Here is a 20,113-nt window from a genome sequence, read left to right on the forward strand (position 1 = left end):
TTTTATTAACATTTGTTTAATAAAATCTTTGGTTTGATATGTTTTTTTTTTTACATTAGCAATAGGAGGAAATCATTTTCATTATATCAATATTTATAAAATTGATTTTTTTAACATTAGGGGAATTTTTAATGGGGATTTTAGGTTTATAATTTTAAAAATATTAACATTAAAATTAAAAGTATTAAACAAAGGCAGGAAAAATTAACAAAAATTAAAAAATTAAATAGTCAACATAATAATAATTAATTAAGCAAAAAAAAAAAAATAAAATAGACAACTTAATAATAATTAAATAAAATAAAAAAAAAATAAAAATAATAATTTTATATAATTTTTTAATTAATTACAAATTTTGTTCGCAACAAAAAAATAAATTTGTTTAGTTGACAATTCCCTAAAAAATGAAATAAAATTGTAAGGCACAAATTAAAAAATAATAGGTTTATAAAAAATTACTTTTAAAATTAAATACAGATTTTGTTCGTGACAAAAAAAAAATAAAAAAAATGGTTTTTAGTAGACAATTCAGTAAAAATTAAATAAAAAATATTTAATTTTATGAAAAATAATTTAAAAAAAAATTAAATACAATTTTTGTTCGTTGTAAGTATAATTTTGTGGGTTGGTTTGTTTGTTTTTTGGTAACTTTATAGAGAGAGAGTTTTGAACTATAAATTCTATGAATAATAAAAGGTAAGTATTTTTTTTAATTTAAACTATAAAGAAAAGGAAAGAAAAGAATAAATTACATATAATTATAATTGAGTTTTTTTTGTTCTTGTAGTTTGTGTTGTTGTTCTTTCATTTAAAAAGGTATAAAAAGTAGTTGTTTTTGTTTTAATAATATATAATAATAAATATATGTATATAAATTAGTTAATAAGCTTCCTTGTGTGTGTTTGTTGTGTTGAGAAAGAAAATAATCCTCGGTTTATTTTCTATTCATTCTCCTCGGTTATTAATAGTTCATATTCCTGGGCGGCAAAACGATCCCAATCGGAAGTCTAAAAATAAGAACGAGAAATTAATTACAATAAAATTAATATTAAAATTATACTCGCCGAAACAGGCAAAATTAAAAAAAAAAAAAACAAAAATAATAATAATAATAATAATAATAATAATAATAATAATAATAATAATAATAATAATAAAATAATAATAATAATAATAATAATAATAATAATAAAATAATAATAATAAAATAATAATAAAAATAATAATAATAAAATAATAATAATAATAATAATAATAATAATGATAATAATAATAATAATAATAAAAATAATAATAAAAATAATAATAACAATAATAATAATAATAATAATAATAACAATAATAATAATAATAATAATAATAATAATAATAATAATAATAATAATAATAATAATAATAATAATAATAATAATAATAATAACAATAATAATAATAATAATAACAATAATAATGATTGTTTATGAGTTAAACGCTGCAGTGGCATCACTGTTGCGTAGACTGAACATATCCCACATAAACGTTGTTCCTCATTATCACCCATTTTTATTCTCTTTCTCTCTTGTTATTTTAGTATTAATAGTACATGCATATTGTTGTAGAAACAACATAATAGAGAGAAAGAGTAATAAAGTAAGGGAAAAGATTAAACTTGCTCCGCAAATAACGATGTCATTAGAATTAGAACATCAGAAGTAAATTGCCCTAAGAAAGGGTTGTTGGCATTTAATCAACTTAAATAATATTTAGAAGTCGAGAATAGTAACATTTAATATTTGAAACTAAATTACCCGACCGAAAGTCGTAAATAAATATAATCCCATTGAAGAAGTCAAGTGTTTTTGTATTTGGAGATAATACTAATTGCCCGGTGAGCAAGTAACAAGGTTGGAAATAATCATTGGATAAACCTGTGTCTTACTCGAGTTGGAGTCTTTACACGACGGGCATTTTGTTCGTTGTCTTATGGGTAAGCAATCATTTGGATCTCTTGTGTTTTCCTTACCCCGCCAACCGAGCAAACGTGAATCGTGTGCTTTGCCAATGTTAATTTGCTCCAGCCAGAGACGGAAGGTTTGAATCTCTCGTGAACGGGAATTGGTTGCTGGCAAAACGAGTTGGCCAGGGATTGTGGATCCGTGGTGGTCAACTTTGGAAGAGTTGGTGAGTGCCCCCAACAATGATAATAATAATAATAGTAATAATAATAATAACAATAATAAAAAATAATAATAATAAAATAATAATAAATAAATAAAGGATGGAAGGAAGAACGTTTTCTTTTATAGTTCTATATAAAAATTAATTATGTATATATTTTTTATATACTTACATATTCATCTCTTTGCGAGGCAAATGGATCGCGCTGTTCATGATCCAAATATTTCTCCAAATTGAAGAAGGTATCAAAGAACACATGAGTCATTTTGCAATTTTTCAAATCACCCAATGTTATGGCATCCCGTCTCTTGGGCTTAATCATATCCAACATCTGGAAAGGAGGAATTTATAATAAAGTAATTAGAGAAGACATGATTAAACAAGCAAAAAAGATCGTGATGGTGAGAAATTGAATACCGAGAGGTCATATTAACAAAATTTCAACTTTTTCGAGTAAGAAATACAAGAAAAAATTTAACCGTTCTGGGAAGTAGGAACATCTTATCTTCCTCCTGGTAGACTAATAGAATGGGTGGTGGATTTTCAGGTTATCTCGACTATTTACAGCTCCGATTAAAAGTCATTACTGAGAAACATTTAAGAATATACATGGCGCACAACGTAATTCCCCGGTTTTAATAACCAATTGGAGGGTATAATTAAATTTGTCATTCCGTTTGTAACACATCGAAATATTCATTGGAGATCCTATAAAGTATGTTTATTCTTGATCAGGTTAAAATTTTAAGTCGATGCAACCATGTCCGTCTGTCCGTCCGTCTGTTGAAATCAAGATACACCTCGCAATCTTTAAGTTAGAGCTTTGTGATTTGGTATAGAAGTTTCTATTACTCCTAGGATGTTTGATATTGCAAATGGGTTATATCGGTCCACGTTCTGATATATCCCCCATAAAACGGTACCACCCGATTTTCGCAATCCCACGGCAGCGGGTTCTTTCGTACCGGATTGACCCAGAACTACACAACATCATCGATCCGGCCACTGGCTGCCACCTCAGTGTACATATGTTTGTATTTGTTTCGTTTTTCTGTGTTGGGAGCAGCATATCCCGGAATGCCTGCTCCGAAATCTTTTGGTCTGTGCCGGGACGGAGGAAAACAGAGGATCAATATATATTTGTGTTCGGTTTGTCACATCCGCATCTTCACCCACATCCAGCCTTCTGTGAGATGCAATAAATGTCAGGAATTGGTGCACTTGTCCACTTGAGGGACTACGACAGGAACTATGTTGCTGCATGCTGTGTGAATACAGTTCCCAGTGAGTCGTCATCGGATTACGAAACTTCCTCGTCGTCTGATTATGAGTCTGCCCCGCAGTCCCCTCGACAACAACCGCACATGCAGCCTTTAACACCAGCCGTTGTTGTCCCAATCCCGGAAAATGCATCCTTTTTGCAATTTAATTGCAATGGACTCCGAGGTAAAATCAAGGAAATAGTAGATTTCATGAATCGCAGGAATATCAAGGTCAACAACAACTCTAGCTTACAACGTTGTGATGGTTACAACGTGTTAAGGAAGGATCGCACCAGAAGTGGAGGTGGGGGATTAGCAATCCTATTGCACCAGTCTGTCCAATACAGACATATCTGGCTTGAGCCTGTCTCTAATGACCCGTACAAGGAATGTATGGGGGTAACAGTCGGGTGTGGAACTGCCGAGATAGAGTTGCTGAACGTATACATCCCGCCGAGAAATAGTTGTATCTCAGATTACGAGCCTGACATTAGACCGCTTTTGGAAATTCATAATCGTCTGGTCGTGGGGGACTTTAATATGCATCATGAGATGTGATATTCGGCCCTCGGAAACGACCAGAGGGGTATAGCGCTGGCTGAGCAGATTGATAGCTCTATGTTTGCACGGTCAATGAGGACGCCCCTACCAGAATTAGAAGGGAGTGTCACAGTTCGCCAAAACTGGTCTGACAAATGACGTTACCTGGCAAGCCGTCATTTCCTCGGATCAGACCATCTCCATATAATTGTCTCCATTAGCAGACCACCAGATTTCATCACCTCTGAACGCCGCACGTTCGTCCATCATGGGAAAGCTGATTGGCCGAGTTTCAGAGAGTTCACCAATCACCGCTTCAGAGAACTGCCCAATTCTTCTGATGTACGGTTAGCAGAAAGGACGTTCCGAGAAATCATCACTGCTGCAGCCGCTCGCCATATCCCTCGAATAACGAAAGTAAGACCAAACTTCCCAGCAGAGGCGACGGGATTAGCAAATGAGCGTGATGAGCTTGGTCGAGCCAACCCCAATGACCCAAGAGTCAGGGAGATGACACTGGAAGTTAACAGGCTGGTCGGCGAGCATAAGCGGAACAAATGGTTAAATAATCTGAAGAGTTACAACATTGGAGCCGGAATAAAAGAATTGTGGGAAACGGTTAAGTCACTCTCGAACCCTGGAAGGATGGAAGATAGGACCTCAGTCACGTTTGACGACGTTACGTTGACTGACCCGAAGAGGTGCGCAACTTATTTCAATCGCCAATTTGTCGAGTACCCCGAAAGTGACAGGGCGAAGAGGAGAGTATTACGTCGCATCAGATCTCTTTCAGTCGAGGATGAACCACCACAGTTTACAATGGATGATGTTGCGAATGCCATCAGGAACACTACATCACCCAAAGCGTTGGGCCCTGATGGAATCTCCATGGTAATGCTGTGTGGAGTATCTCACTAAAGTTCTCAACCTGTCGCTAGCCACCCCCATTGTGCCGAAAGTCTGGAAAATGGGCAGAGTGGTGCCGCTACGGAAGCCAGGCAAGGATGCCAACAAAAGTGAATCGTACAGGCCGATTTCGCTTTTGTCGCCCGTAGCAAAAACCCTTGAGGCATTAGTACTCCCCAGTATCGGGAGTAGCTATCAAGTTGCCGATCATCTGCATGGATTCCGTAAGCAGCACAGCACGATAACAGCGCTGCTCGCCATCTCCACATATATTTGTCAAAGAGGCGCTTGAATTTTCTAACGCCTTTGATACAGTCAGGCACTCCACGCTGTTTGAGGACATTCAGACAACCCTCTGGCCAAGCTTGAAACGTTGCATAGCCAACTAATCTTCGTAACTGTTTAACCTCAACCTCTCCTGTATTCCGCCCCTTCCAGACGGCATTGAGATCGTAACGTATGCGGATGATTGTACGATCCTGGCGTCAGGTACTTTCCCTGATGACATCTGTGAGAGACTGAACTCCTATTTAACCGATCTTACCACCTTTTTCCGGGTGCCACCGTGGTGCAATGGTACGCACGCCCGCCTTGCATGCAGAAGGTCGATGGTTCGATTCCCCGGCCAGGCAACACCAAACAATTTTCAACGGTGGCAAAATACCCTTCAGTAATGTTGGCGACATTTCCTGAGTATTTCAGTCTTGAAAAAACTCTCTACAAGTGGTGTCTTAGGACACGCCGTTCGGACTCGGCGATAAACAGTAGGTCCCATATCATTGAGCTAAATATGAATCGGGGTGCACTCATTGGTATGAGAGAAGTCTCCCTTGTCCGTATGGGATGTTGTGGAACCATGTTTTTTTTAACACCTTTTTCCACGCGAGGAATATGCATATTTCCGCCACAAAATCTACAGCCACACTGATCACCACATGGACAGCGCAGTTTTGAAGAGAATTGAATGTCGTGGTCGACGGTAGCAGAATTCCGACCACAAACTTTCCCAACATTTTAGGGGCACATTCGACACTACTTTCAAGTCGTGCGAACAGGCCACTGATATCTGTGACAAACTGAAAAGTAGGAACAAGGTCCTAAAGTACCTAGCCGGCAGCACTTGGGGTGCAGATAAAGAAACCTTGTTCACAACATATAACGCGATTTGTGGGTCTGTGATAAGCTATGCGGCGCCAGTTTGGTCCCCGAATTTATGTGATACGCATTGGAAAATGATTCAAGCTTGTCAGAATGCCGACCTGAGAACAGCAACAGAGTGCCTCCTCAAGTTTTCAGTGGACCATCTACATGAGGAGGCAAAGATTCTTCCAGTTAAGCAACACAATAAGATGCTTTCGTTGCAGTACTTGCTTGGGTGTTACCGTGAGAGCCATCCCAATCATCATATTCATGCTCTAGAGATGGAGGTCCAACAATATAGAACAGAACCCCTAGATCAACAGGCATATCAAGAAGGTTTAAATAGTATTCACACGGATGCAGTTGCTAAGGCAATAAGCAAATATAGTGTGAATAAAGTCCTCGGAGTACATCCCCCATCTATCGCAGCTGAGGAGCGTCAGCTGCCATGAGAAACCAGAGTATAATTTTGGCTCAACTACGCTCAAGATATTGTAGTCACCTAAATTCTTATTGGGCGGAAATCGACCACGCCGTGCAGGACATCTGCCCAGTATGCAGCACAAAACAGCTTTTCAGCTGCCCCGCCATACCTACTCATCTAACTCCAGTGGATCTATGGTTTAATCCCATCGAAGCAGCCACTTTCCTGGAACTGGAGATAGACCCAGGGCCAGATTGAACAGAATAACCAAGATACAAACATAATAATAAACACTGTTACAAGAACAACAACAACAAGTGACCGATGACTTCTAAATTGGAAAAACCAAGTGACAATTGAAAGTTAAATGTCAATTTAAATCTTCTCCCCTTTTTCCTCACCTGACACAAACAATCCTCAAATGGCAGCGATTCAATACCAATCGATTCCATGCGCTGCTGTTGCTCCTCATAGAAATATTCCAATTCATACATTGAAATTACGCCATCACCATCAATGTCCATGCAACGGAACCAATACTCAATGGCGGTGGGTGTACGTTTATCCTCCTCGGACAGCAGGAACCAAACAAAATCGGAATAGGACATTTTCGGTTCATCGTCGGGATTCTTTTTGTTATCACTGCGTGTAACACAACCCGAAAAGATACGCTCCACAATACGTGTCGAAAGGGCATGGTCACTGTGTCTTGCCAAATCATCCTGATTGATGAGCAGATCATGATCTTTATCCAATTCCCAGAATTTACAATAGATAACATAGAAATGTTCATAACTGAAATAGGCCATGATTTGATTGATGTCATCCTCTTCCTCCAGGAGGCCAATGACCTGCAATTTAAAAAAAAAAAACATTTTTATCAGTAATTCTTTTTTAAAGGGTACTCGTTTTGAACCCACCTCCAATAAATCCGATTTCTTCAATTCAGAAATTGTAATTCTACCCGACCAGCTACGATTTACATTATAGAATATCCGTGCTATGACCGTATGCACATATCTGGAATGGAATTCAGTGGCCTCTTTTAAGAATGCCAAACCCGGATGTGTATCTACCACATCTTGCACCAAGGGTGCCAAATCTTCGGGTAAGATATAGGAACGCATACGCTGGCCACGGGATAAAATGTAGACAAACCGTGAGGCCTCATCATGACAATAGACACTCATTCTGAGGGAATAAAAATAAACAGCGATTAATGCAATTTGTTACTCAAATCGTTCGAAAGTTGTATATCTTACTGTTTCCAAAATTCCACAAATCGCTGTCGCTCAACCAAACCCGAATTACCCTGCTGACAGAACACCATAACCGGCATACGCCAATAGAATGGCAATCCGCAAATCTTTAAAATACGTGGCAGTTCATCGCGTGTCACCTGATTATTGGGAAATGTATCGAACGCTGATAAAATTCCACGCAAGGTTCGTTCCAAGGCAATTGTGGGCTGGGGTTTGCCATGCGGAAAATAGAATCTGTGGGAAGAAAAAGAGAATTTTGAGTTTCTTTCATAAACATGGTATTGCAATTGCCAATAAATTACCTGGGTATATAAACGCTTTTTGTCGATCGTATCTCCCTTTGTAGTGCAGTGTGATCTGCTGGTGGTGGCGGGGGTGTGGCATGTAATTTGGCCTAAAAGAAATAAAGAAAAATATTTAATGATGTTTTAACGGAATTTTTCTAAAATTTTCATAAGGAATCTTGAAATCCCCGAAATGTCTACACGTAAAAGCCCAGCCTACGACACAAACTAATTGTCTTCCGGAGAAAAATTTTGATTTTGAAACGAAGAGCATGAATGAGCTACTCTAATTAAATGTTATCAGGAAAATAATTACTTTAAACAATATATGTGGCGCCCAACGTGGGCCTTGGATCTAATAACGAAAGTTCTCATTTTAACATTCTTTAATTGTGATCGTGCAAAAATTTACCTCACTTCACCGGGAGACCCAATGAGCATAATTTCAACTTTTGGGATTAAAAAAATGCAAAAAATATTAACAAATTACCGTTCCGGGGAGGAGAAGGGTGTGATGGTCCTCCCTGGTAATAATAATAATTGTTCCACAAACATTCCGGAATGGACAATGGAGACTTCTCTTATATCAATGAGTGCACCCCGATTCATATTAGCTCAATGATATGGTACCTACAGTTTATCGCCGAGTCCGAACGGCGTGTCCTAAGATACCACTTGCAGAAAAGTTTTACATGGCTGAAATACTCAGGAAATGTCGGTATTTTGCCACCGTTGAAAAATGTTTGATGTTGCATGGCCTGGGAATCGAACCCACGACCTTCAGCGTGTAAGGCGGGTATGCATACCATTGCAACACGGTGGCACCCTGGTAGACGAGTAAAATGGCAGGCAGATTTTCAGGATATCTCGACTATTTAAACCTCTAATTAGAAGTTATTACTGAGATTAATATTTTAGGCAAAGAAATGGCGCCCAACGTTGTTCCCGCATTTTAATTAGCAATTGGAAATTGTGTAAAATGCTATGCAGATTTTCTGAGTATCTCGATTATTTAAAATTGATTGAAAGATACAAGGAAGAAAACTGCCCTTAATAATATAAATGGCGCCCAACGTGGGTCCGGAAGTTGTAGTTAGCAACTCTACACCATTGGAATTTGCGCTTTGCCAAAATCCTTTGAGTGACATTATAAATATCTTGGATATTTATAACTCTGGTTAGGAAGAAGGAAGAAAACTGCGTTAAACAACGTAAATGGCGCCCAACGTGGGTCCCGAAGTTTTAGTTAGTTTAAAATGCCTAAATGCTGAAGGTCTACGTTGTAAGACAAATAAAAACAACAAAACATTGTTCCACAACATCCCATACGGGACAAGGGAGACTTCTCTTATATCAATGAGTGCACCCCGATTCATATTTAGCTCAATGATATGGGGCCTACTGTTTATCGCCGAGTCCGAACGGCGTGTCTTAAGACACCACTTGTGGAGAAGTTTTTCAAGGCTGAAATGCTCAGGAAATGTCGCCAACATTACTGAGGGGTATTTTTCCACCGTTGAAAAATGTTTGATGTTGCCTGGCCGGGGAATTGAACCCCGATCTTCTGCGTGCAAGGCGGGCGTACATACCATCGCACCTCGGTGGCACCCAGAAATTTTGATAGGCATGTGGATTTTTCAAGGAAATATTTAGGGACATCCTTAGACCACAAAACGTGGATTTTTTAAAGAAATTGTTAGGGCCAACCTTAGACCATTACACCATTAGACCGCAAATCGTGGTTTTTTTAAAGAAGTTTTTAAGGGCATCCTTAGGCCACAAAACGTGGATTTTCAAAGAAATTTTGAAAGCCAACCTTAGATCACAAAACGTCGATTTTTCAAAGAAATTTGTAAGGCCAACCTTAGACCACAAAACGTCGATTTTTTAAAGAAATTTTTCAGGCCAAATTTAGACCTCAAAACGTGGATGTTTAAAGAATTTTTTAAGGCCAACATTAGACCACACAACGTGGATTTTTTAAAGAAAATTTTAAGGGCATCTTTAGACCACAAAACGTGGATTATTTAAAGAAATTTTACTGCCAACCTTAGACCACAAAACGTGGATTATTTAAAGAAATTTTACGGCCAACCTTAGACCACAAAACGTGGATTTTTTAAAGAAATTTTACGGCCAACCTTAGACCACAAAACGTGGATTTTTTAAATAAATTTCAAAGCCAACCTTAGACCACAAAACGTGGATTTTTTAAATAAATTTCAAAGCCAACCTTAGACCACAAAACGTGGATTTTTTAAATAAATTTCAAAGCCAACCTTAGACCACAAAACGTGGATTTTTTAAATAAATTTCAAAGCCAACCTTAGACCACAAAACGTGGATTTTTTAAATAAATTTCAAAGCCAACCTTAGACCACAAAACGTGGATTTTTTAAATAAATTTCAAAGCCAACCTTAGACCACAAAACGTGGATTTTTTAAATAAATTTCAAAGCCAACCTTAGACCACAAAACGTGGATTTTTTAAATAAATTTCAAAGCCAACCTTAGACCACAAAACGTGGATTTTTTAAATAAATTTCAAAGCCAACCTTAGACCACAAAACGTGGATTTTTTAAATAAATTTCAAAGCCAACCTTAGACCACAAAACGTGGATTTTTTAAATAAATTTCAAAGCCAACCTTAGACCACAAAACGTGGATTTTTTAAATAAATTTCAAAGCCAACCTTAGACCACAAAACGTGGATTTTTTAAATAAATTTCAAAGCCAACCTTAGACCACAAAACGTGGATTTTTTAAATAAATTTCAAAGCCAACCTTAGACCACAAAACGTGGATTTTTTAAATAAATTTCAAAGCCAACCTTAGACCACAAAACGTGGATTTTTTAAATAAATTTCAAAGCCAACCTTAGACCACAAAACGTGGATTTTTTAAATAAATTTCAAAGCCAACCTTAGACCACAAAACGTGGATTTTTTAAATAAATTTCAAAGCCAACCTTAGACCACAAAACGTGGATTTTTTAAATAAATTTCAAAGCCAACCTTAGACCACAAAACGTGGATTTTTTAAATAAATTTCAAAGCCAACCTTAGACCACAAAACGTCGATTTTTTAAAGAAATTTTTCAGGCCAAATTTAGACCTCAAAACGTGGATGTTTAAAGAATTTTTTAAGGCCAACATTAGACCACACAACGTGGATTTTTTAAAGAAAATTTTAAGGGCATCTTTAGACCACAAAACGTGGATTATTTAAAGAAATTTTACTGCCAACCTTAGACCACAAAACGTGGATTATTTAAAGAAATTTTACGGCCAACCTTAGACCACAAAACGTGGATTTTTTAAAGAAATTTTACGGCCAACCTTAGACCACAAAACGTGGATTTTTTAAATAAATTTCAAAGCCAACCTTAGACCACAAAACGTGGATTTTTTAAATAAATTTCAAAGCCAACCTTAGACCACAAAACGTGGATTTTTTAAATAAATTTCAAAGCCAACCTTAGACCACAAAACGTGGATTTTTTAAATAAATTTCAAAGCCAACCTTAGACCACAAAACGTGGATTTTTTAAATAAATTTCAAAGCCAACCTTAGACCACAAAACGTGGATTTTTTAAATAAATTTCAAAGCCAACCTTAGACCACAAACGTGGATTTTTTAAATAAATTTCAAAGCCAACCTTAGACCACAAAACGTGGATTTTTTAAATAAATTTCAAAGCCAACCTTAGACCACAAAACGTGGATTTTTTAAATAAATTTCAAAGCCAACCTTAGACCACAAAACGTGGATTTTTTAAATAAATTTCAAAGCCAACCTTAGACCACAAAACGTGGATTTTTTAAATAAATTTCAAAGCCAACCTTAGACCACAAAACGTGGATTTTTTAAATAAATTTCAAAGCCAACCTTAGACCACAAAACGTGGATTTTTTAAAGAAATTTTTCAGGCCAAATTTAGACCTCAAAACGTGGATGTTTAAAGAATTTTTTAAGGCCAACATTAGACCACACAACGTGGATTTTTTAAAGAAAATTTTAAGGGCATCTTTAGACCACAAAACGTGGATTATTTAAAGAAATTTTACTGCCAACCTTAGACCACAAAACGTGGATTATTTAAAGAAATTTTACGGCCAACCTTAGACCACAAAACGTGGATTTTTTAAAGAAATTTTACGGCCAACCTTAGACCACAAAACGTGGATTTTTTAAATAAATTTCAAAGCCAACCTTAGACCACAAAACGTGGATTTTTTAAATAAATTTCAAAGCCAACCTTAGACCACAAAACGTGGATTTTTTAAATAAATTTCAAAGCCAACCTTAGACCACAAAACGTGGATTTTTTAAATAAATTTCAAAGCCAACCTTAGACCACAAAACGTGGATTTTTTAAATAAATTTCAAAGCCAACCTTAGACCACAAAACGTGGATTTTTTAAATAAATTTCAAAGCCAACCTTAGACCACAAAACGTGGATTTTTTAAATAAATTTCAAAGCCAACCTTAGACCACAAAACGTGGATTTTTTAAATAAATTTCAAAGCCAACCTTAGACCACAAAACGTGGATTTTTTAAATAAATTTCAAAGCCAACCTTAGACCACAAAACGTGGATTTTTTAAATAAATTTCAAAGCCAACCTTAGACCACAAAACGTGGATTTTTTAAATAAATTTCAAAGCCAACCTTAGACCACAAAACGTGGATTTTTTAAATAAATTTCAAAGCCAACCTTAGACCACAAAACGTGGATTTTTTAAATAAATTTCAAAGCCAACCTTAGACCACAAAACGTGGATTTTTTAAATAAATTTCAAAGCCAACCTTAGACCACAAAACGTGGATTTTTTAAATAAATTTCAAAGCCAACCTTAGACCACAAAACGTGGATTTTTTAAATAAATTTCAAAGCCAACCTTAGACCACAAAACGTGGATTTTTTAAATAAATTTCAAAGCCAACCTTAGACCACAAAACGTGGATTTTTTAAATAAATTTCAAAGCCAACCTTAGACCACAAAACGTGGATTTTTTAAATAAATTTCAAAGCCAACCTTAGACCACAAAACGTGGATTTTTTAAATAAATTTCAAAGCCAACCTTAGACCACAAAACGTGGATTTTTTAAATAAATTTCAAAGCCAACCTTAGACCACAAAACGTGGATTTTTTAAATAAATTTCAAAGCCAACCTTAGACCACAAAACGTGGATTTTTTAAATAAATTTCAAAGCCAACCTTAGACCACAAAACGTGGATTTTTTAAATAAATTTCAAAGCCAACCTTAGACCACAAAACGTGGATTTTTTAAATAAATTTCAAAGCCAACCTTAGACCACAAAACGTGGATTTTTTAAATAAATTTCAAAGCCAACCTTAGACCACAAAACGTGGATTTTTTAAATAAATTTCAAAGCCAACCTTAGACCACAAAACGTGGATTTTTTAAATAAATTTCAAAGCCAACCTTAGACCACAAAACGTGGATTTTTTAAATAAATTTCAAAGCCAACCTTAGACCACAAAACGTGGATTTTTTAAATAAATTTCAAAGCCAACCTTAGACCACAAAACGTGGATTTTTTAAATAAATTTCAAAGCCAACCTTAGACCACAAAACGTGGATTTTTTAAATAAATTTCAAAGCCAACCTTAGACCACAAAACGTGGATTTTTTAAATAAATTTCAAAGCCAACCTTAGACCACAAAACGTGGATTTTTTAAATAAATTTCAAAGCCAACCTTAGACCACAAAACGTGGATTTTTTAAATAAATTTCAAAGCCAACCTTAGACCACAAAACGTGGATTTTTTAAATAAATTTCAAAGCCAACCTTAGACCACAAAACGTGGATTTTTTAAATAAATTTCAAAGCCAACCTTAGACCACAAAACGTGGATTTTTTAAATAAATTTCAAAGCCAACCTTAGACCACAAAACGTGGATTTTTTAAATAAATTTCAAAGCCAACCTTAGACCACAAAACGTGGATTTTCTTTTGAACTTTTATGAGGAAACTAACGGAAGAAGTGGACCGATAAACACAATCTTCGAACTATATCTAAGAGTCACCGAAATATTACGATATTCTCTTTTGAAACTTGTAGTGCTCACCAGCCGCCACACATGGTGGCCGTTTTTTTAACATTTTCTCGGGAAGAATAGACTTGCCCCTGAAGAAACTTGTAACGTCGTGTCCGAAATTTTGTGTGGCGAGTACCCAGATTAGTAGACCAATATCGTCTATAATCGAACCTGATCCATGCCAATCCTCAAATATAACCTAAGTTTGAACAAAATATTACGGGGCCCAAATTTTGAGTTGATCCATTCAAGAGTTATCGTGCAATCCAGCCAACTTTGTGTCCCCATGTATATGTTCCACTGAGGATATGACAAGGCACCCAATTGCAGTTCTCAGGGCGGCATTCTGAAAGGTTTGGATACTTTTCCATCGGAATTCTGCTACCATCGATCAACACATTCAACTCAGTGCTCACCTCTGCAGTCCTTGTGGTGAACAGATTGGCCGTTGGTATCGTCAGTCATTACATGTACGGGCCATTACAGCCAGGCTCAAGCGAGATAGGTCTGTATTGAACAGGCTGGAGCAATAGGTTAACTAAACCATTCTTGTAACCATCACAACTTTGTAAGCTGCAGTTGTTGTTTTTGTAACCCCTACCGGTAAATATTGTATCGGTAGTAAAAGAAGCAGAGAAAAAAACCAGAAGAAATTTTGAAATTAATAAGTGGACATCTAAACATCCACATCCAGTCCCAGAAAGCGGGCCGCTTCGACTGGATGTATCCAAAGTGACTCCGGCGTGAGGTCAGTCGGATGTGCAGGACACGTGAAGAGGTGTCGTGTGATGTGCGGAGATTGGCCACATTTTGGACATGTGTCTGCTAACTCATGATTCAGGAGGGAGAGGTAACTGTTAGGGTACCTAGAGATGCCAGACCGAAGTTGGGATAGTATTGATCTGGTCTCCATAGGCAGGACCCTCTCATCCTCGTTTAAGGGGGGGGGCTCCTACCGAGCACGACACTGCTTGAGTATGAGGAGATATGGTCCTCAACAGCCATTGTGTGTGCCTGTTTGAGGGCGCTTTGGATGTCTGGGAATTCGAAGTTGCTTAGAAATAGCTTGAAGGTGCATCTTCAGAATCTTCGTAGCCAGACCATCCGCACCAATTGCTGTGGAGCTCTTGGCCGCTTTTATGCTTGTAAGCACATTTTCCGTTGTGATGGTGGCTGGGTCCGTACTTGGTCTTAGGACACGGGAAGCTCGGCGTGTTCTTTTTCTTCTGTCGCGGTTAGGTGTCGACGGGTGCTCGACGAATTGTCTGCAGAAGGCCGCTGTAGAGTTAGCTGCAGTTTTAGGTGTATTTTCGATGGATTATGGGGGAATGTTTGGGAGCTCCTTACGAAAATCGTGTCTAATTGGAACGTGTCCTTCGGATGGGGGTCTGGTGCAGCACTCATGATTAGGGTGGTCCAGTTCATTGCATTTTATTGTGTGTTGTCTTGTTAAAAGGGTGAAGTGTGGTATCACCGGGAGAATCATAGGTTCATGATGTAGGTGGTATTCGGGGGCCTTGGAATGGCACTATGTGGCGATGCGCAGGGCCGTATTTTGGACCGTTTGGAGGTTCCTCCATTGCGTATCACTGATCCCTGGTGACAATATGGGAGCTGCATGGCCCAGGATAGGACGACCTACGGCTTTGTAGGTGGTGAGGATGGACTCTTTGTCTTTCCCCCCATGTGATGCCTGAAAGTGCTTTAAGAATTCTGTTCCTTTTCCCCACGTTCCCAGCCACGATATCAGCATGTTTACAAAAGAGGTACATATTGTCAAATGTTACTGCCAATATTTTGCGGTTCTTGAGCTTTGGGATGACCTGTCCGCGTATATGGATTTTCAATTTCTTCTGTCCAGGTTATGGTCTTCGAAGAAGAAATCTATGTATTTATGTGAGCCTCTATGTCTTAAATGTTCCTGCCAGTGGAAATTAGTCCCAATTTACATTAGGCGAGTTTACTTGCGGCAATTGTCAGTTTCTAGGTGAGAGAGGGTGCTGAGAGGCAAAGGGTTACCATATGCCTCACCTGTCTCTCCTACAAAATGACAATTGCCGCAAGTAAACTCGCCCAATGTAAATAGGGACTTACCGTGCAGTCATCAGCGTACGATATTAGGCGGACGTTATCGGGTGGGTTGGGAGCCTTAGAAACATAAAAATTGAAGCGTAGCGGGGATACTACACCACCTTTGTGGTACTACCTGTTTGTTCTTCCTTGTTGGGGATTTGTGTTATATATGTAGTTAACCAGCCATCTCTTGAGGTAGTTAGGAAGTGGTGTTTCCATCACGTCTCTCAGGAGAGTGGCATGGTTAACCGTGTCAAAGGCTTTTGACAGGTCCAGAGCCGCTAGTATTGTTCTTTTATGTGGTCTCTTGCTATTCAGTCCATCTGTTATCCTTGTCGTGACTTCACTTAGAGCTGTTGCAGTGATCCGTGCTGATGATCAGCAAGGTGGAAGTGTTCAGTGACACGGTAGGATAATAGACTCGAGTATTTTCACGACTGGCGATAGAAGAGTGATGGGGCGGTGTGCAGGTTTGCCTAGCTTTTGTACTGGAACTATTTTTCCGAGTTTCCACATGTCTGGGACCTAGAAGGTGCTGAGACATAGATTGAAAGTGCAAGCAAGGTAATTTGCGAAATTTTGTCCAATGTATTTCAGCATCTTCCTAGCCAGACCATCCGGACCAATTTGGTCTAAGGGCACGGGGAGCTCGGCGTGTTCTTCTTCTGTCGCGGTTAGGTGTCGACAGGTGCTCGACGAATTGTCTGCAGAAGGCCGCTGTAGTTTTTGGTGTATTTTCCCCGAATGTTATTTTTATACTGTCGTTATATCTCCGGGCCACCAGTCCCGGTTCCGTTTGGGGACCATCTGGTAGTAGTCTCCATGGTTACGAAGTCGTACCAGAGACTTAATTCTGGGACCACGGGTACCGGCAAGCCCCCTGCTCTTTGTAGCACTCTCCTTCGGGAATGCAGTCTCGGACTGGGACCGGTAGTTGGTGCGGCCCTTTGCGCAAAATCGCGGGAAGAGTTCGAAGAACTCGAATGGGGTAGTGTTCTCTACCGACTATCTGCGCCATAAAAAGACAGTAGTTTTAGATGGTGCTCCGCACTAAAACAAGGTGGTGAACGGGGCCAAACACCGGAACGCAATTGGTACCTCACTACGATGTAAGGGGCGTTAGCTGGTCGCTTGTAACCAGCTCTGTGTTGAGACCTCGCCGTGGGGTGAGGCCATCTGGCAGGTACCCGCGTAAATCAACTCCAATTTCTGTCGGTACGTCTGGGGTTTGATAGTTTACGCTTCGTGTTCCACAGTCGTTTTGTGCCAGGATCCAATTCCTCGAAGTTTTTACGCCATATTTCATTTTTATGGTTAGATAACTTTTTATTTATTTCTTTATTGAGGGCCTGTATTCTGCAGTTGTTGTTGAGCTTGGTTTCCTGCACTTCTGACTCATGAAATCCTCTATTTCCATTCGCATTTGATAGTAAGTTTTTATCAGCAGGGGTTAACTACACTCCTTTGGAATATTGAAGAGGATCGAAGATGGGTGAAACAAATTACAATAGTTTTGAATTTCTTCACAAATGGCGCCCGATGTGGGTTTTTTTAACGTGCCTAATTTAAAAAATCGCTAATAATTTGAGTGTGTGTGCAGCAGTAATTTTCATTTTCGCATTGTTGTTTTGAAATCAATCAACTCTTCGGAAATGATATTGAATTAAAAAGATTAATTTCAACGTGTTTACGATAAAATATTAATATTTATTTTTCACAAACTCTGAGCATATGAATGTTGCTCTTTGTGTGTGTAGCTGCTAATTGAAATGTCAATAAACTTTCGGATGTTTTGGGTATTGGTATTTTTCCAAAAGAAAACAAATACAAGAAAAATCTACAGAAAATAATTGTAAAATTTATCATCAAATAATTTCAAAATTATATACAATGCCCCTTTTGTCATTCATTCAATTCCTCTATCCTCAATAGTTCCAATGTCGTATTTTAATGTCAATATTTTAATTATCATAGATATAGGTCACAACAGTAAAATGCACAAAGGAGGAACAATGACAAATAGTTTTCATACTTTGCAAAGAATTCAATTAATTTTTAATTTGACAACAACAACAACAGCAATAAAACAAAGAGAAACATTGATTTTCACAAAGTACCACACATTTCTATAGAAGCGACTATTGTTCGACGTTCTTTGTATTTCCACTCGTCTACTTATTGAGTTATTTCTATGAACTGAAATTTTTTTTTTGAAACGGTAATGTTTTTTTTTTTTTTCTTTATTAAGTGTCGAACAACACGTGGGGGTCGCTCACGCACCTCTTCGACATCACATCTCTTTTTGTATGTGTGTGTGTGTTGTTTGTGTATACCGAAATTTCGATTGTTTCATCCCAAATTAGTAATTGCCAAATTTCACTTGCGAAATTAAGTGAGGCAAATTTGTTTATCTACAAATTAATTCATTTACGTATGATTTTTCACAAGAAGAACATTAGAGGGGGTCGTCTGGGGGCGATAGTATAGAATAAATTCACAAATAATAAACAAATTAAATATTATTTTTGAGAGTTGATAGGAAATCAAAAGTGATTTGTTTGAGTTTTGGAAAATCAGTTGACTTGGAATGGATTTTATGAAGACTTTTGTTCGAAAGTCCAAAAGCGCTAAGAAGGTTGACCTAAATTCTGTTCGAAATAATTACGCTAAAGGAGGATATAGTTAGAATATGCAGAGAAAAATATCCTTTTCTAGATTTTAGTTTAATTATTTTTCCCTCGCTAAATAATATGGGAGCTCAAGTTTATTGCCGAATATGAACGGTGTGTTTAACGACGACACTTGCAGAGAAGCTGTACATTGATGAAATACTCAAGAAATGTCACTACATTGCGCTGAGAGGTTTTTTGGCACCGCTAAAAATGTTATGTTGTCTGTCTGTTAGATTCCCAACCCCGGCATTCTGTGTGCAACACAGTCGCACACAATAATATATTTATGCAAACCCACGTTGGGCGCCATATACATAATTTACAAAAAAAAAAGAGAAAAAACGTTCAGCAAACGTCCGGAAAGGGACAATGAGATATTTCTGTCAAATAAAAGAGTTCAGATCGATTCTATTTTTAGCCATCTTATTGCCGAGTCCACAGACCGTGTCTGACGACACCACTGGGAGACAAATTTTATATGAAAGGAAATACTCTGAAAATATTGCCTACATTACGTTGAGGGGCCTTGCCACCGCTGAAAATGTGAAGCTTCCTATCCTGGGAATCAGACCCTGACATTCAGTGTGCAAGCCGGGCGGGGATTACCATATCACCACTGTGGCACTGCATCACTTTACGAAAAATTTAAGTTGGGCGCCACACAAAAGTTTTGTCAAATGTTTGACATTCGTTCAAAAGATTATTGAAATTACAATAGTTTTATAAAAAAATACATTCCACTAACATTCCAGGAGGGGTAAGGGTACACTTCTGCCATATCAAAGAGTACAGCCCGATTCTATTTTTAGCTCAGCGGTATGGGACATCCATCATATCGCCTCAGTGTAATGTTGGCTTACATTTCCTGTTTTTCAGCCATATTAAAATATTAATAAAAATATGCTGTTATTTTCAAAAAAGGTACGGAGGCCCTTCAATAACACAGACAGTTTTGCAAAAATAATATTAAGTGAAAAATATGATGGTAACACACATATTTTGAGGTTTATGACGTGTACTACTTTTTATACGTTTTCTACGGGTATATGACGTTTTCGACGTTTACACCTTTCTGACCGTCGAAAACCTGAAATGTCGTCATACAGACCATCTCTGCATGCAACTCGACAAGCAAATGAGGAAGTGTGCGCATATGGCACACTATACAAAAACCAACAAATGTTGCAATTTTATACATACGATTTTAATTTCATGATGAGATCTTCTCAATATTATTTTTGATTTTATAAAGACACTCCCCGGTTGTCAATAAAGACTCCCTTCTCGTCTTCCATAAAGACTCCCTTCTGGTCGCTTA

The 20,113-nt window shown here is 37.6% G+C and overlaps 1 protein-coding gene across 5 annotated transcripts in view; it reads right to left on the reverse strand.

Moving 5' to 3' along the window:
• Positions 1 to 832: 832 nt before the first annotated feature.
• The window catches only part of LOC141400953 (uncharacterized), an 87,232-nt gene continuing 67,951 nt past the window's right edge, over positions 833 to 20,113 (reverse strand). For all 5 annotated transcript variants that reach the window (XM_073980668.1, XM_073980694.1, XM_073980679.1 and 2 more), the window contains exons 4-9: positions 7,994 to 8,085; positions 7,692 to 7,925; positions 7,350 to 7,620; positions 6,831 to 7,280; positions 2,330 to 2,488; positions 833 to 1,007 (exon numbers count right to left, since the gene is read on the reverse strand). In XM_073980668.1, the coding sequence (XP_073836769.1) occupies positions 942 to 1,007; positions 2,330 to 2,488; positions 6,831 to 7,280; positions 7,350 to 7,620; positions 7,692 to 7,925; positions 7,994 to 8,085 (1,272 nt within the window). In that variant the 3' untranslated portion in view covers positions 833 to 941. The remainder of the gene's footprint in view (positions 1,008 to 2,329; positions 2,489 to 6,830; positions 7,281 to 7,349; positions 7,621 to 7,691; positions 7,926 to 7,993; positions 8,086 to 20,113) is intronic.

This window comes from Musca autumnalis, unplaced genomic scaffold (assembly GCF_047663935.1).
Source record: "Musca autumnalis isolate F117 unplaced genomic scaffold, ASM4766393v1 scaffold_1, whole genome shotgun sequence".
NCBI lineage: Eukaryota > Metazoa > Arthropoda > Insecta > Diptera > Muscidae > Musca > Musca autumnalis.